Genomic DNA, 12,261 nt, shown 5'->3' with positions numbered 1-12,261 from the left:
CCCACGCGAGTTGGATTTCAATCACATTCTCATAACTTTGTTCCCTACTATAGCCTCCCATCACAGTGCTGCCTTAAAGTTACTTAAAAGCACATGGCTGATTGCTATCTAGCTGGCAGCTTTAACTATAGGCGCAGACATGTGCTACTGCTCTTGATTCAGGGGACAAGTCACTCCCCCTTCCCTGCCCCCAGCACCTGTCAGGTTATTCCTCCAACGAACCCAGGGACCTTTAGGGTCAAGGTACTTTATTACTTATGTGGTTACCTGTAATTAGGGAGGCTTGTGTGCCTACATAAACTGGTGTTGGAAATACAACCTCTCTCTCTGAGGGCATCTGGCTCCTGAAGTCATGGTCAAAGTGAGCATCCTTAACCTTTTTCTTCCCTTCAATTACACAACCGTCCCTTAGGACTCGCCCAGATGTGAAGTTGGATTCACAATAAATGTTTAACAAAATTCCAATGGACGTCTGCACAAATCCTCGCAGTTTTGTTTCTAGCAAGTAAGTTTATAGGAATGCTGCCCCACATGCTTTTTGAAGAATCTTGACTTTTAAGGAAGGTTGGGAAGACCTTAAAGATGAGCCAAGAGAAGGAAGACTGTCAACCTCAAAAAATGAAGAAACTGTGACCCAAGTCCAGAAATTGGTGGCACACTACAGAATTGCCATTGATATTGCATGGTTCATTCAGCAGTTGCAATTTTAAACCCGCTTTTGGGACAATGGATGCCAAAAAGGTTGTACAAAGATCAGCTAGCTCAAAGAGCTGATGTTTCCATCAGTCTTTTAAGTAAGATTGACACTAATGAAGATGATGTATGGACTGAATCGTCACAGGGGACAGGTCTTGGATTTACCAAGATCCAGAAAGCTAGGCGCAATCAACAGTACCTTCTAAGAGCATCTACTGTTCCACTCAAAGTTAAGGCAGAAAGGTTGGCTCAGTTACGGCTTTGGGAGGGAAGGAAAGTAAAATTCCAAAAGATCCTCTTAATCACTTTTACTAAGTGGCCTTAAAGGTTGTTTGTTTGTTTTTTCATTGAAAACGACATATTGGTGTGGGAAACAAAGATTTCTCCCAAGTTATCTTCCCCAAATATATGCCAAACTTAGATGCTTGTTACATATGGTAAATACCTACACTTGGAGGTCAATGAAAAGTAGGTCAAAGGTTACCTCCCTAAAGGTTATCAGCCATCCAGAGCAAGCAGACACGTTTATCCCACAATAAGTAGGGCCCACTTCCTTCTGATAAGGATAGTAGATTATTTCCCTGGAGAGCCCATGGAGGTCAAGCCCACGCAAGGGTGACCAAGGTTAGGCTGCCATGAGTCTAGGGTCCACTCTTCTTGTCACGTGTATACCCCTAGTCCCTCCCCTTCTTACCATGTGTACACCCCTAGCTCATTCCCTTCCTGTTACGCTTATGCCTTGTATATCCCCCTCCTATTGCTTGTACTGCTAATTGTACAACCCTTCCTGTGATGTGTCTTTACCTGTAATTAGGAGGCAGACACACCCCCAAAGATAGATATGCCTTGGTTAGCAGTAAAACTCCCTCTCTCCTGCCCTGTACCACTAAGAGGAGCTGAGGTGAGCATGCTACCATGAAATGTGTCTGACTCCATTATTTCAATCTCTCTTCTCTCGCTCCTTATTCTTGATGACTTTAATATTTACTTATTATTGCTGTACAATTGTGCCTTCCGGACCCGTGATGATTTGTTAGGGGCTGGCTACCCTGACATATTGCTAAGAAAAAGGCCAGGAAAATTTGCCAAGGATTTGTTTCCCACAACACAGGGTTACAAGGGCTGTTGAGAACTTTAGAAAACCTGACTTCAAAAACACAATTACAGTACCCCTAATCTTGCCCCTTCAGATTTTTCATTGCTCAAAGAACACTGAAAAGGAACACAGTATGAGTGACTTGAGAATGTCTAAGCAAACTACCACTTGACACAGTGCAAGAGTGCAGAATTCTTCCACGAAGGGTCTCGCTGCCATTGAGTGGATTCTACCTCAATGACCCTATAAGGAACAACTGCCCCTTTGGTTTTGAGACTTTATATCTTTTTGTTTTTTAATCATTTTATTGGGGGCTCGAACAACTCTTATCACAATCCATCCACTGTATCAAACACACCTGTACATTTGTTGCCAAGAAACTTTACACCTTTTGGGAGCAGACAGCCTCATCGTTATCCCACAGAGCAGCTGGTGGGTTTGAACTGGGGGCCTTGTGGTTAGCAGCTCAATACTTAGCCCAAGCCACCAGGCTTCTTATGGGAGTTAAAGAGAAACTCTCAGAAGGACACAGGCCTAGATGGAGGGGTAAGTTGAAAAACGAATTTCCTGTTCTGGTTTCCTATTCATTAGAAGTGCCTGTAATTTTAATGCAGTATTTTTCCACGTACCCTCACCCTTAAAAACATGAATTTTAGGGTAACTCAAGGATGTTATCAAGGGACATATATTTCCTGAGATATTAAATATGTCAGTTATACATACTATGACTATGTATTATATACTATGAATGAGTGCCCACATGGGAATCAACAGTTGTGAGAACACCACAGTAGGTCAAGAGTTAGACAGTAATGTGAAGATGCTGTTGCTTCCTTAACTTGAAATTGTGTGGGAATGTCTATAAAACTTAGCTTCCTTTCCATTTGTATAAGCAAACCTACTATGAGAGAAATTATGCTTTGAATACAATAGAAGCCCATGTAATACTAAGCATTCCTATTAAAGGGAATTGAGCGTTAAGATTTAAATACATATCTTCGACCTATATGGTTTGAGATTTAAATTGTAGACTGTGCAATTAAAGAATGCACTCAAATAAATCAGACGATGACAATATTGGTCAATGCAATTTAAAATAGATTAAAAGTTACTCCCCTAATTATACTTTGAAGTGTGGTAGCCTGCAGCTATTTTATTGCAGCTACAATCCAACAGGAGCTACATTAGATTCACGACTAGGACTAGAAGGGCTATGATGGGCTGTTGGGCGGTATTATTGGTTCTAACTAGTTGGTACCTGTGCTGAAGAGATTATTAAAAAAATTTAATATACATCTGCCTGGGGGCCTATTTATTAACAGAAAATAGCTGCCTGCCAGATATTATTTCTCCTGGAGAAAATCTGAAAACACTTTGCTTGGAATAATGTGATCCAATTAGATGCAAATCATCTGAATTACAAGAAAAAGGGACTAAGAAAGCATTACGCCATTCTAAGTACAATTTAAAAGTACATTTATTTAAAATGTGGGCAAGGTATCAATATAAAAGAAAATGAAGTATAAGAAATAAAAATAATCAAAGTACAAAACAGTTTATTTCTTTAACATCCATAATTTAGAGATAGCAAGTTCTTTATTTACATCATTTTACTTGTAGCTGAAGTTCTGTAAGTTTTGTGAAAACATTTAAAAACCTGGCAAATGAATCATAAAACCTAATGTGGGCTCTTAAATTCATATAATACAAAACATAATTTATGTTTCCTCAGAATAAAATCACACATCTTAATAAGATGCAGTTAATTTATTATATTTGTTTTCCGGCGTGAAAACGCTCATCCCCTCAGAAAGCAGCTGGAAAACAAGAGCATCTGTGGAAGCCCTGGCACTTGATCCAACGGCCCAACGGCCAGACCCGCCCCAGCACGCCAGAGGCAACGGCAGCTTAGGTAGCATCAATTAAATGTGTATGTAGGCTTGCTAAGGAAAACAATATGCAAACACAAATGTACAGCATTCAACGGCAGATTCTAATTTTAAATTAGAATTCATAAGCTTTAGGTGCTATTTGTCTTAGCCACACATTCGCTTCTCTGGCTGCCCATCCAAACCACAGGAGATATAAAATCCTGATACACAGGCTTCATTCAAGTTCAGTAAACAGGATCCTTGGGACTTGGACCCAAGCAGCAGGAGGATAGGGCTTCAAACATTCATGGAGAATAAAATTAAAAGATAGTGGGATTTTTTCCTCGATCTCTGAAGTCCCTCAATTTTTCAGGCTCCCCCGGTGACGTCAGTGTGCAGCTGAAGTTGGGATCCAGTAAAAGTTGGATTCTCCTTTAAACTAACATTTACAGTGCATGGCACTGGGAAATCGATATCCTCAAAAGCCGTCCAGAAAAGGGTTGATTCTTACCAGCATACTCAAGGACAACTGACAATCCCTGAAATTCTAAACCATTCATTTGGGGCAAAATAAGACTAATTTCAGCATACAGATCTAAACAAAGACTTGTGAGATAATATATGATTTTTAAAGCAAGTTTTCCTTCTGAAAATAAAAATAGTATATGCGTAGATATGAATGGTAGGGGGAAAAAATCTACAAAATATTTAGCAGTACTGTGTTCCAGGGCAGTTCTACCATGCCCTATAGGGTCGCTATTAGTCAGCATCGATTTGATGGCATCGAGTTTGTTTTTTATTTGGAATCATATAAAACAAAGTGCTTATAGCACAACTACAAAAAAAAAAATCATACAAGCCATTTACCATAAATATCAGGAACTCTTGCAATTATTTCTTAATATAAGGATATGAAATATATAAAGCTGCTCTTAAGAATGTTATGCATGTGAATGAGGGGAGACCCAAAGCACATATGTAGGCAATTGGATATTACCTGACAGAAGGGTCGTGGGGAGGAGAGCAGTGTAGTACCAATGAAACAATTTTCCCCTAGTTCTTTAAGGCTTCCTCTCCCCAACTATCATGACCCCAATTCTACCTTACTTACCCGGCTAGACAAGAGGATGTACACTGGTACAGATCACAGTTGCACACACAGGGAATCCAGGACAGATAAACCCCTCAGGACCAATGAGAGTAGAGATACCAGGAGGGTAAGGGGAAGGTGTGGGGAGGAAGGGGGAACCGATCACAATGATCTACATATAACCCCTTCTCTGGGGGATGGACAAAGAAAAGTGGGTAAAGGGACACATCGGATAGTGTAAGACATGGAAAAATAATAATTTATAGATTATCAAGGGTTTGTGAGGGAGGGAGGGTAGAAGAGGGAGGGGAAAAATGAGGAGCTGATACTAAGGGCTCAAGTAGAAAGAAAATGTTTTGAGAATGATGATGGCAACATATGTACAACTGTGCTTGACACAATGGGATGTATGTATGGATTGTGATAAGAGTTATATGAGCTCCAAATAAAATTATTTATAAATATTAAAGAATGTTCTACACATCAAACTAGGTTATTATTGCTAAATGTGCCATTTGTTTCTGGGACTGACGAAATCTTTTCTTCTTAAAAATAGCTCGTGCTCTGGATAAACAATCCGGAGGAGAAAACAGGACCGACACTTTCGGGGGGACATAGGAGCGGGGGAGAGTGGGGAAAGGAAATGGTGCTAACAAACCCAGGGACAAGGGAACAAGTGATCCAAAATCAGTGGCGAGGAAGGTATTAGAGGGCTGGTAGGGCTGCATCCAGGGCAATGTAACCGAGAGGAATTACTGAAACCCAAATGAAGGCTGAGCATGATCATGGGACTAGAGGAAAGTAAAAGGAAATAGAAAAAAGAACTAGGAGGCAAAGGACATTTATTTATACAGGTCTAAATGCAGGCATGTACATATGTAAACATATTTCTATATGATGATGGGAAAATATGTCTACATGCATATATTTGTAGGTTTAATATTAAGGCTGCAGATGGACATTGGACCTCCACTCAAGTACTCCCACAATGCAAAAATACTTTGTTCTATTAAATTGGCATTCCACGATGCTCACCTTCCCGACACAATTGCTGAAAACAAAGTGGGTGCATAAGCAAATGTGGTGAAGAAAGCTGATGGTGCCCAGCTATCAAAAGACATAGAGTCAAAATATAAATAAAAAATAAAAAAAAGATATAGAGTCTGGGGTCTTAAAGGCTTGAAGGTAAATAAGTGGCCATCTAGGTGAGAAGCAACAAAGCCCACATGGAAGAAACACACCAGCCTGTGTGATCACGAGGTGCCAAAGGGATCAGGTATGAGGCATCAAAGAAAAAAAATCATGAGGGACAGTGTGGGGTGGGGACCCAAAGCCCATCTGTAGACAGCTGGACATCCCCTTACACAAGGGTCATGGGGAGGAGAAAAGCCAGTCAGGGGGCAGGGTAGCAATGATGTAACATACACTTTCCTCTAGTTCTTTTGTGCTTCCTCCCCCCACTATCATGATCCCAAATCTATCTTACAAATCCGGCTAGACCAGAGGACGTACACTGGTACAGATAGTAATCCAGGATAGATGATCCCTTCAAAAACAGTGGTGAAAGTGGTGATACCAGGATGGAGGGAAGGTGGGATAGAAAGGGGGAACTGATTACAAGGATCTACATATAACCCCCTCCCTGGGGGACAACAGAAAAGTGGGTGAAGGGAGACATTGGGCAGTGTAATATATGACAAAATAATAATTTACAAATTACCAAGGGTTCATGTGGGGGCGGGGATGAGGAGCTGGTAACAAGGGCTCAAGTAGAAAGCAAATGTTTTGAGAATGATAAGGGCTGCAAATGTACAAATGTGCTTGACACAATGGATGGATGGATGGATGGATGGATGGATGGATGGATGGATGGATGGATGGTGTTAAGAGTTGTACGAGCCCCCAATAAAATGATTTTTTTTAAAAAGAAGCTCATGTTCAATGCTATCTGGGCTTTCAACTTACAAAGACTTTCAGTAAAAGAGAAGAGTTTAACTAGTTGATATTAGTGCATATGAAGGGAAAAGTAACTGACTGCAGAAGGATGTCTTTCTACCTCATTAGCTTGTTCATCAAATAATACCTGACAGACTCCTATCCAAAGCACAGTGCAAGCTTCCTGCGCTTAAGGTCTAATGTAGCTAACACCGACACTGGTCAGAGAGTAACACCAACACTGGTCAGAGAGCTGTGGGTACCAGTCTACCTACAGGAGAGTAAAAAGACTCCTGATCAAACCTACCCTTGGTCCAACTGCAAGCAACCCAAGGGATTCATTCTAGAAAACATTCTCTCTTTAGTGAGAATGTCTGTTAAAACATTATGTTTTGGACCTGATGAGGCACACACTCTGCTTTGCTGGTGGCCATTCTCGTATCAACGTAATGATTTACAGAGATTTTGAATAAGTATCACATGACAAGCCCCCTCCCCCACTTTTATTCTGCATGCCTAAAACATAAAACTCGTTAAGTCTGTGTCAAAATGTATTATTCTAAACTTTTAGCTTTATATTTTTCTACTGGTACCACCTTAATAAATGATTCATTTTGATGTTTCTATTAAATTGTGTTTTTCTTTGCCCATCTCAAAGTACATAATATGTAGTTTCCAATTCACTAAGTTTCAAGCTCAGAAATTAGTTGATGAAAAACACACCTTTGTGCAATTATTATTTTTTAATGTGTGCAATTATTTTGTTTCATCCAACTGCCAATAACTGAAATGTTTACATCCACTAGATAGTACGGATCCTTTCAGATCATTGAGTCTAAGCGTTCAGTAAGAGACTGTTTTTACTTTCCTCTCAAACAAGTGTTCCTAAGAGAACGAATCACTAATGCACAAATCTTAATGCAAAAATAGTTAAGACCACTGCTTCATCACTCTTAGAAACCCATTCAGCCCTTCCCCTTTTCAGTCTTTTTCAAAAAGGATATGATTCATAGTCCAGTGTCTGTGTCAGTACTCCAGTGAGAACAAACTCTGCATTATGCACATCTGCAAGGGATGAAGATAAAGGCTGTGAGGAGAAACGGGCATGCAAATGTAGACTCTCTCTAACAGACAGGAGAAGCAGTAAACTGTACCTATTCCTCTGGCAAAATATTCTCGGCATAAGTGCAGGTCATTTTCACAGGATATTAAGATTATTTCGGACAAACTCTAAAGAAAAGAAAAGACATTTACAGACTGTATCTTTTGCATGACCACAATGGCGTCAGCAGCTTGTTCTACCTCCGTTCACCTTATTCTGCTTGTGCTCCACGAGTTTCCGAAAAGACGGTTGCTTAGATAACACTTTTCCTCCTGCACATTCCACTATAGCTTTCACAGTTGAAAGGCTTGGACAAATTCCAGGGGTGATATAAAAATATTTCCCCTAAAAAAAAAAAAATTTTAAGTGTATATGTTTAAAAACATGCTTTAGAATACATGGTTTTTCGCAAATTCTGACAAAAGTCTACTTCCATTAAATCAGGAAGAAATTCTTCCTCAATTAGTATATCAAATTAAAGTGAGCCTGGAGGAATCTAAAGTTTGGAAACAGTTTAAACACATTAATACGTAGGCACGAAACATAAATATCATGATTAAAACTAGAACTTCAGCACAATTCTTAGCTGTAACAACGAGATCACACACAACTGTGATGAGGCACAGGGCCGAGCAGTGCTGTGCTGTGAGTCGGAACAGCTTCACCTCACAACAGCTGAACAATGCTCCTTTTCACTAAACACCTCCCTCTCTGTTACTAGTCAATGATATTAACCAAGTCAGCATCGATAAACTAGTCCTGTGAACAACTTAGCTCTCAAGAATACGACAGAACACTATTTCACTTTAAGCAGTAAAGAAATCCAAGCATTGAAAAAAACAGATTATTTTAGGTAAAATGTGTTTTAGCACAATGCTGCAAATCAATTTTTATTCCTAGGTTGAAGAAGTTTTAAAGAATAGATTATCTTTATTGATATTCTTAGCCAAGAATTTCCCATCTGTCCCAACTTACCTATTAGGTATTTTTCAAAACGTAGTTATAAATTATTTAAGCATAAATTCAGGTGAATACACAATGAGAATAGAATTATGTAATATCCTCTAAAAAGCTGTTAAAAGTAGAAATAATGAACCTAACCCATATCAATTCAATTAACATACTCAGGTTTCCGATATTTAAAAACATATATAACAACATATAGAATTTCTATATATGTAATTTTCACATCAATTCTTCTACACTGTAGTCAAAAGAATATTACAGTGATATATCATATTACGCTGAGAGAAGGTTTCAAAAACTATCAGGGAAAGCAAACCATAAAACTCTACATACTGTATTTACTCAAGTATAAGCCAACCCGAATATCATCTGAGGCACCTAATTTTACCACAAAAACAGCATAAAAAATGTGCTGAAAACCTTGGCTTATACAAGAGTACATACAGCATATGCTTGCAACTATTATCTTCCATTGTCTGACCTTTCACATCGTCTTGGACTTACTGAGTTTTCCTTGAAAGCGTACCTTAAATAGTGGAGAGACATGCGCCCTTTTTAAGGACTCTTCTAAACTGAAAGAGAATAGCACTTCAGCCTCAGCATCTCGGAGAATGTAGCTCTGCTCATCTGGAAAACAACCAGCACAAACTCTGAACCTCACCCACCATTCGGAAATGGGCCACATTCACAGAACTCTTCCAGTTACACAAGTGCTTGCTGTTCTTGGCTCAACTTACCTGTACAGTCCTCATCCTTTCTGTCTCAATATAGATTACTGACACTTCCCCAAACTTCAAGACAAACAGCCAGACTTAGGCGCACACTCTGTGTTCTCCAAGAGCAGTTCCTAAACTTTCGTTTTTACAAAAGTATTTTTAAAATTTTACCGAAAGCTCCGTCCCTTCTCTTGTTGCTGGCTCTCCTCGCTACCTTCAAACATAATCTCGGTCTGCATTGGAATGAACTCTACAGCAATGAATTTTTAACTGAAGTATTCTCAGAAGTGTACAAACTTTGTAAGGTTAACAAGTGAAAAGCTCCCAGGACACAGTACCTTCTGCTACAACGATCTGAGGGCCCCAGGAGTCCATTAGTTGGTAATCAATTAGGTGACTTTACCACACATTACCTTTTAAGCACAAAGCAATCTAAGGGCTTATTCTCATGGCTGGATTTCATATTCAGAGGAGCATTTCTCTCTTCCTCCTTCTTCAAATCCCATAATAACCAAACAGCCTAGCCACGGCAGGAAAGCTACTGTGGGAACATTCTGTGCCAGCAGCTAACAAGTGCTCAAAAAAGGTGGGCTATATGTCAAAGGGCAGAGGGCAGCTTGAATGGTAACTGTCCAAAGTAATGGCAACAAATGGTAAAGAAAGATGAAACAAGTCCTTATCAATGTTTTAATGAGATTCTACAGATTTCTGATTAAATAAAACTAATTTAAATTCTCAGGGTATGAAGACTTTGTGGACTCATAAAGGCTGGGTGAACCCCCTAAACTACTACTCTAGATAATCTTTAAATTTTAAACCAAAAATACTCCCTGAAATCTTACTAGCTTATCTAGTAAAGAACATCTGTGCCTTAAACACTACTCTTAGGACCTATCTATATGGGAGACCCTGTGGCACTGTCGGGTAGGTGTTGGGCTGTTAACGGCAAGGTCAGTGGTTCAAACTCTCCAGCAGCTACTTAGAACGTTGAAGCTCTCTGCTTCCCTAAAGATTTACAGCTACAGAAATCCTACGTAAGGTCAACAGGGGTCAGAACAGACTCAATGGCAGTGGGTTTGTTCTGTTGTTACACGGAGTAAGTAGGGGCCTCGGTGATGAAGCACTTACCTACTAAACAAAGGGTTGGCAGTTTAATCTCATGAGCCACTCTGCTACAGAGAAATGTGGCAGTTTGTTTCCATAAAAACGTAGCCATGAAAACCCTGTGAGCAGTTCGACTCTGTCCTATAACAAAACTCACTGCCACTGAATTGCTTGCAACTCATAGCAACTCTGTCCTACAGGGTCTGTTAACTGGAATGAGACTCCGTGGCAATGGGTTTCGTTTTGGTTTTTATGAGGGATCAAATGGATATCAACTAAAAAAATTAGAAAGCTACGGAGCCAAATCTCAAAAACTCACTGCTACTGCGTTGACTTGGGCTCATTGCAACGCTATAGGAGGGAGAACTGCCCCGCTGTAACTCTGTGGGAGTAGACCCTCGGTTTTTCTCCCGCATAGCAGCACACCATCAGGGCGCAGTGAGCTTAGACTAATGGAGGAGGAGGAGGAATCTGGAAAAGGAGGTGAGCTATTGTTGCAATTTCCGGAATATAACCAATGTCACAGAATTATGTGAGATTGTTCGAGTTGATGCATGCTCTGCTGTGAACATTCTTAACAACAAAAACACAGGATTGTTTTTTTAAAAGAAGAAATAGATAAAGTAAACCTTTGAAGAAAAACAATACGGTTGCATAGTTTCAAAGTCCTGCCTCAAAAATACGTATAGTGAAAGGAAAAGGAATAAGGCAGTCCTGGGATTATAAACAAGATCTTTTATTAATATGTGCGTAAATTTGAACAAGTACATATGGTCCTTATTTAGCCTCACTGTTTTGCAAGAAAAGATTAATGGTCTTTTCAATGATTTAAAAGCTCACATATGCAGCAATTGAAGATGACTGTGGTGAAGAATTTGATGCCAACAGGGTTTGGTTCAAGTATTTCAAAGGGAGAGCATATTTACAGATAAGGGCAAATAGTAGTTATCCCTAAGTCTGCCTGTTCATAACCTGAGGACTCCGTATCATTGTACTGCAGAGAAACCTGGCAGACATCACTTTAATCAGGTGATTACAGTTAACATCAGCAATACATCAAAACTGTGCAATGTCTGAAAGGAGGCAACAAGAGGAGCACAGCATCAGCTGAATTTAATCACGAGGAGACGCATCAAAAACCGAGTGAGGGACATCCTACAAAATAACCAACCTGTAATCTTCAAAATGACAGGCAAAAAACAAGGAACTATTCCCGATTAAAGGAGATTAGAGAGACGTGACCACAGCATGTAATGCATGCTTCTGGATTGGGTCCTTTTGCATTAAAGGACGTGACTGGGGTAACTGGACACATCTTAATGGGGTTTGAGGATTAGATAGTAGTAACAGATCCATTTTAATCTCTAGATTTTGATGAGTATATTATGGTTATATAGGAGAATGTTCTTGTTTATAGATGTATAGTACTTTGTCAATATTGAGAGAAAAAGTTATGTGTTAAACTCCCAAACCCTCTGTAAATTTGTGGACACTAAAAAAAAGGAAAAATAAAAATAAAAAACCACATTAGCTTAAAAAGACACCTCTTAAATTGTGAGGAGACGGGGAAAAGTATTAATCAGAAAGCAAACTTTCAGATATTAGCTGCTAGAAATAAACTAAGGCCAACTGTCTTAAGTAATTTTAAGAACAATTTGAAAATACAATAGTTTGCAACAGAAAAT

At 39.5% G+C, this 12,261-nt stretch overlaps 1 protein-coding gene across 2 annotated transcripts in view; it reads right to left on the bottom strand.

Annotated features, from left to right (window-relative positions):
* Positions 1-3,331: 3,331 nt before the first annotated feature.
* The window catches only part of PAXIP1 (PAX interacting protein 1), a 53,964-nt gene continuing 45,034 nt past the window's right edge, over positions 3,332-12,261 (bottom strand). The window contains exons 16-20 of one of the 2 annotated variants that reach the window (XM_045290026.1): positions 9,283-9,383; positions 8,001-8,135; positions 7,843-7,918; positions 7,693-7,753; positions 3,332-3,726 (exon numbers count right to left, since the gene is read on the bottom strand). In XM_045290026.1, coding sequence (XP_045145961.1) covers positions 3,711-3,726; positions 7,693-7,753; positions 7,843-7,918; positions 8,001-8,135; positions 9,283-9,383 — 389 coding nt within the window. In that variant the 3' untranslated portion in view covers positions 3,332-3,710. The remainder of the gene's footprint in view (positions 3,727-7,692; positions 7,754-7,842; positions 7,919-8,000; positions 8,136-9,282; positions 9,384-12,261) is intronic. The other variant, XM_045290025.1, reaches the window with a different exon arrangement.

Source organism: Echinops telfairi, unplaced genomic scaffold (genome assembly GCF_000313985.2).
Source record: "Echinops telfairi isolate 266 unplaced genomic scaffold, ASM31398v2 ScPeMD7_31;HRSCAF=116, whole genome shotgun sequence".
Taxonomy (NCBI): Eukaryota; Metazoa; Chordata; class Mammalia; order Afrosoricida; family Tenrecidae; genus Echinops; species Echinops telfairi.
This window is presented reverse-complemented; position numbering and strand designations above follow the sequence as displayed.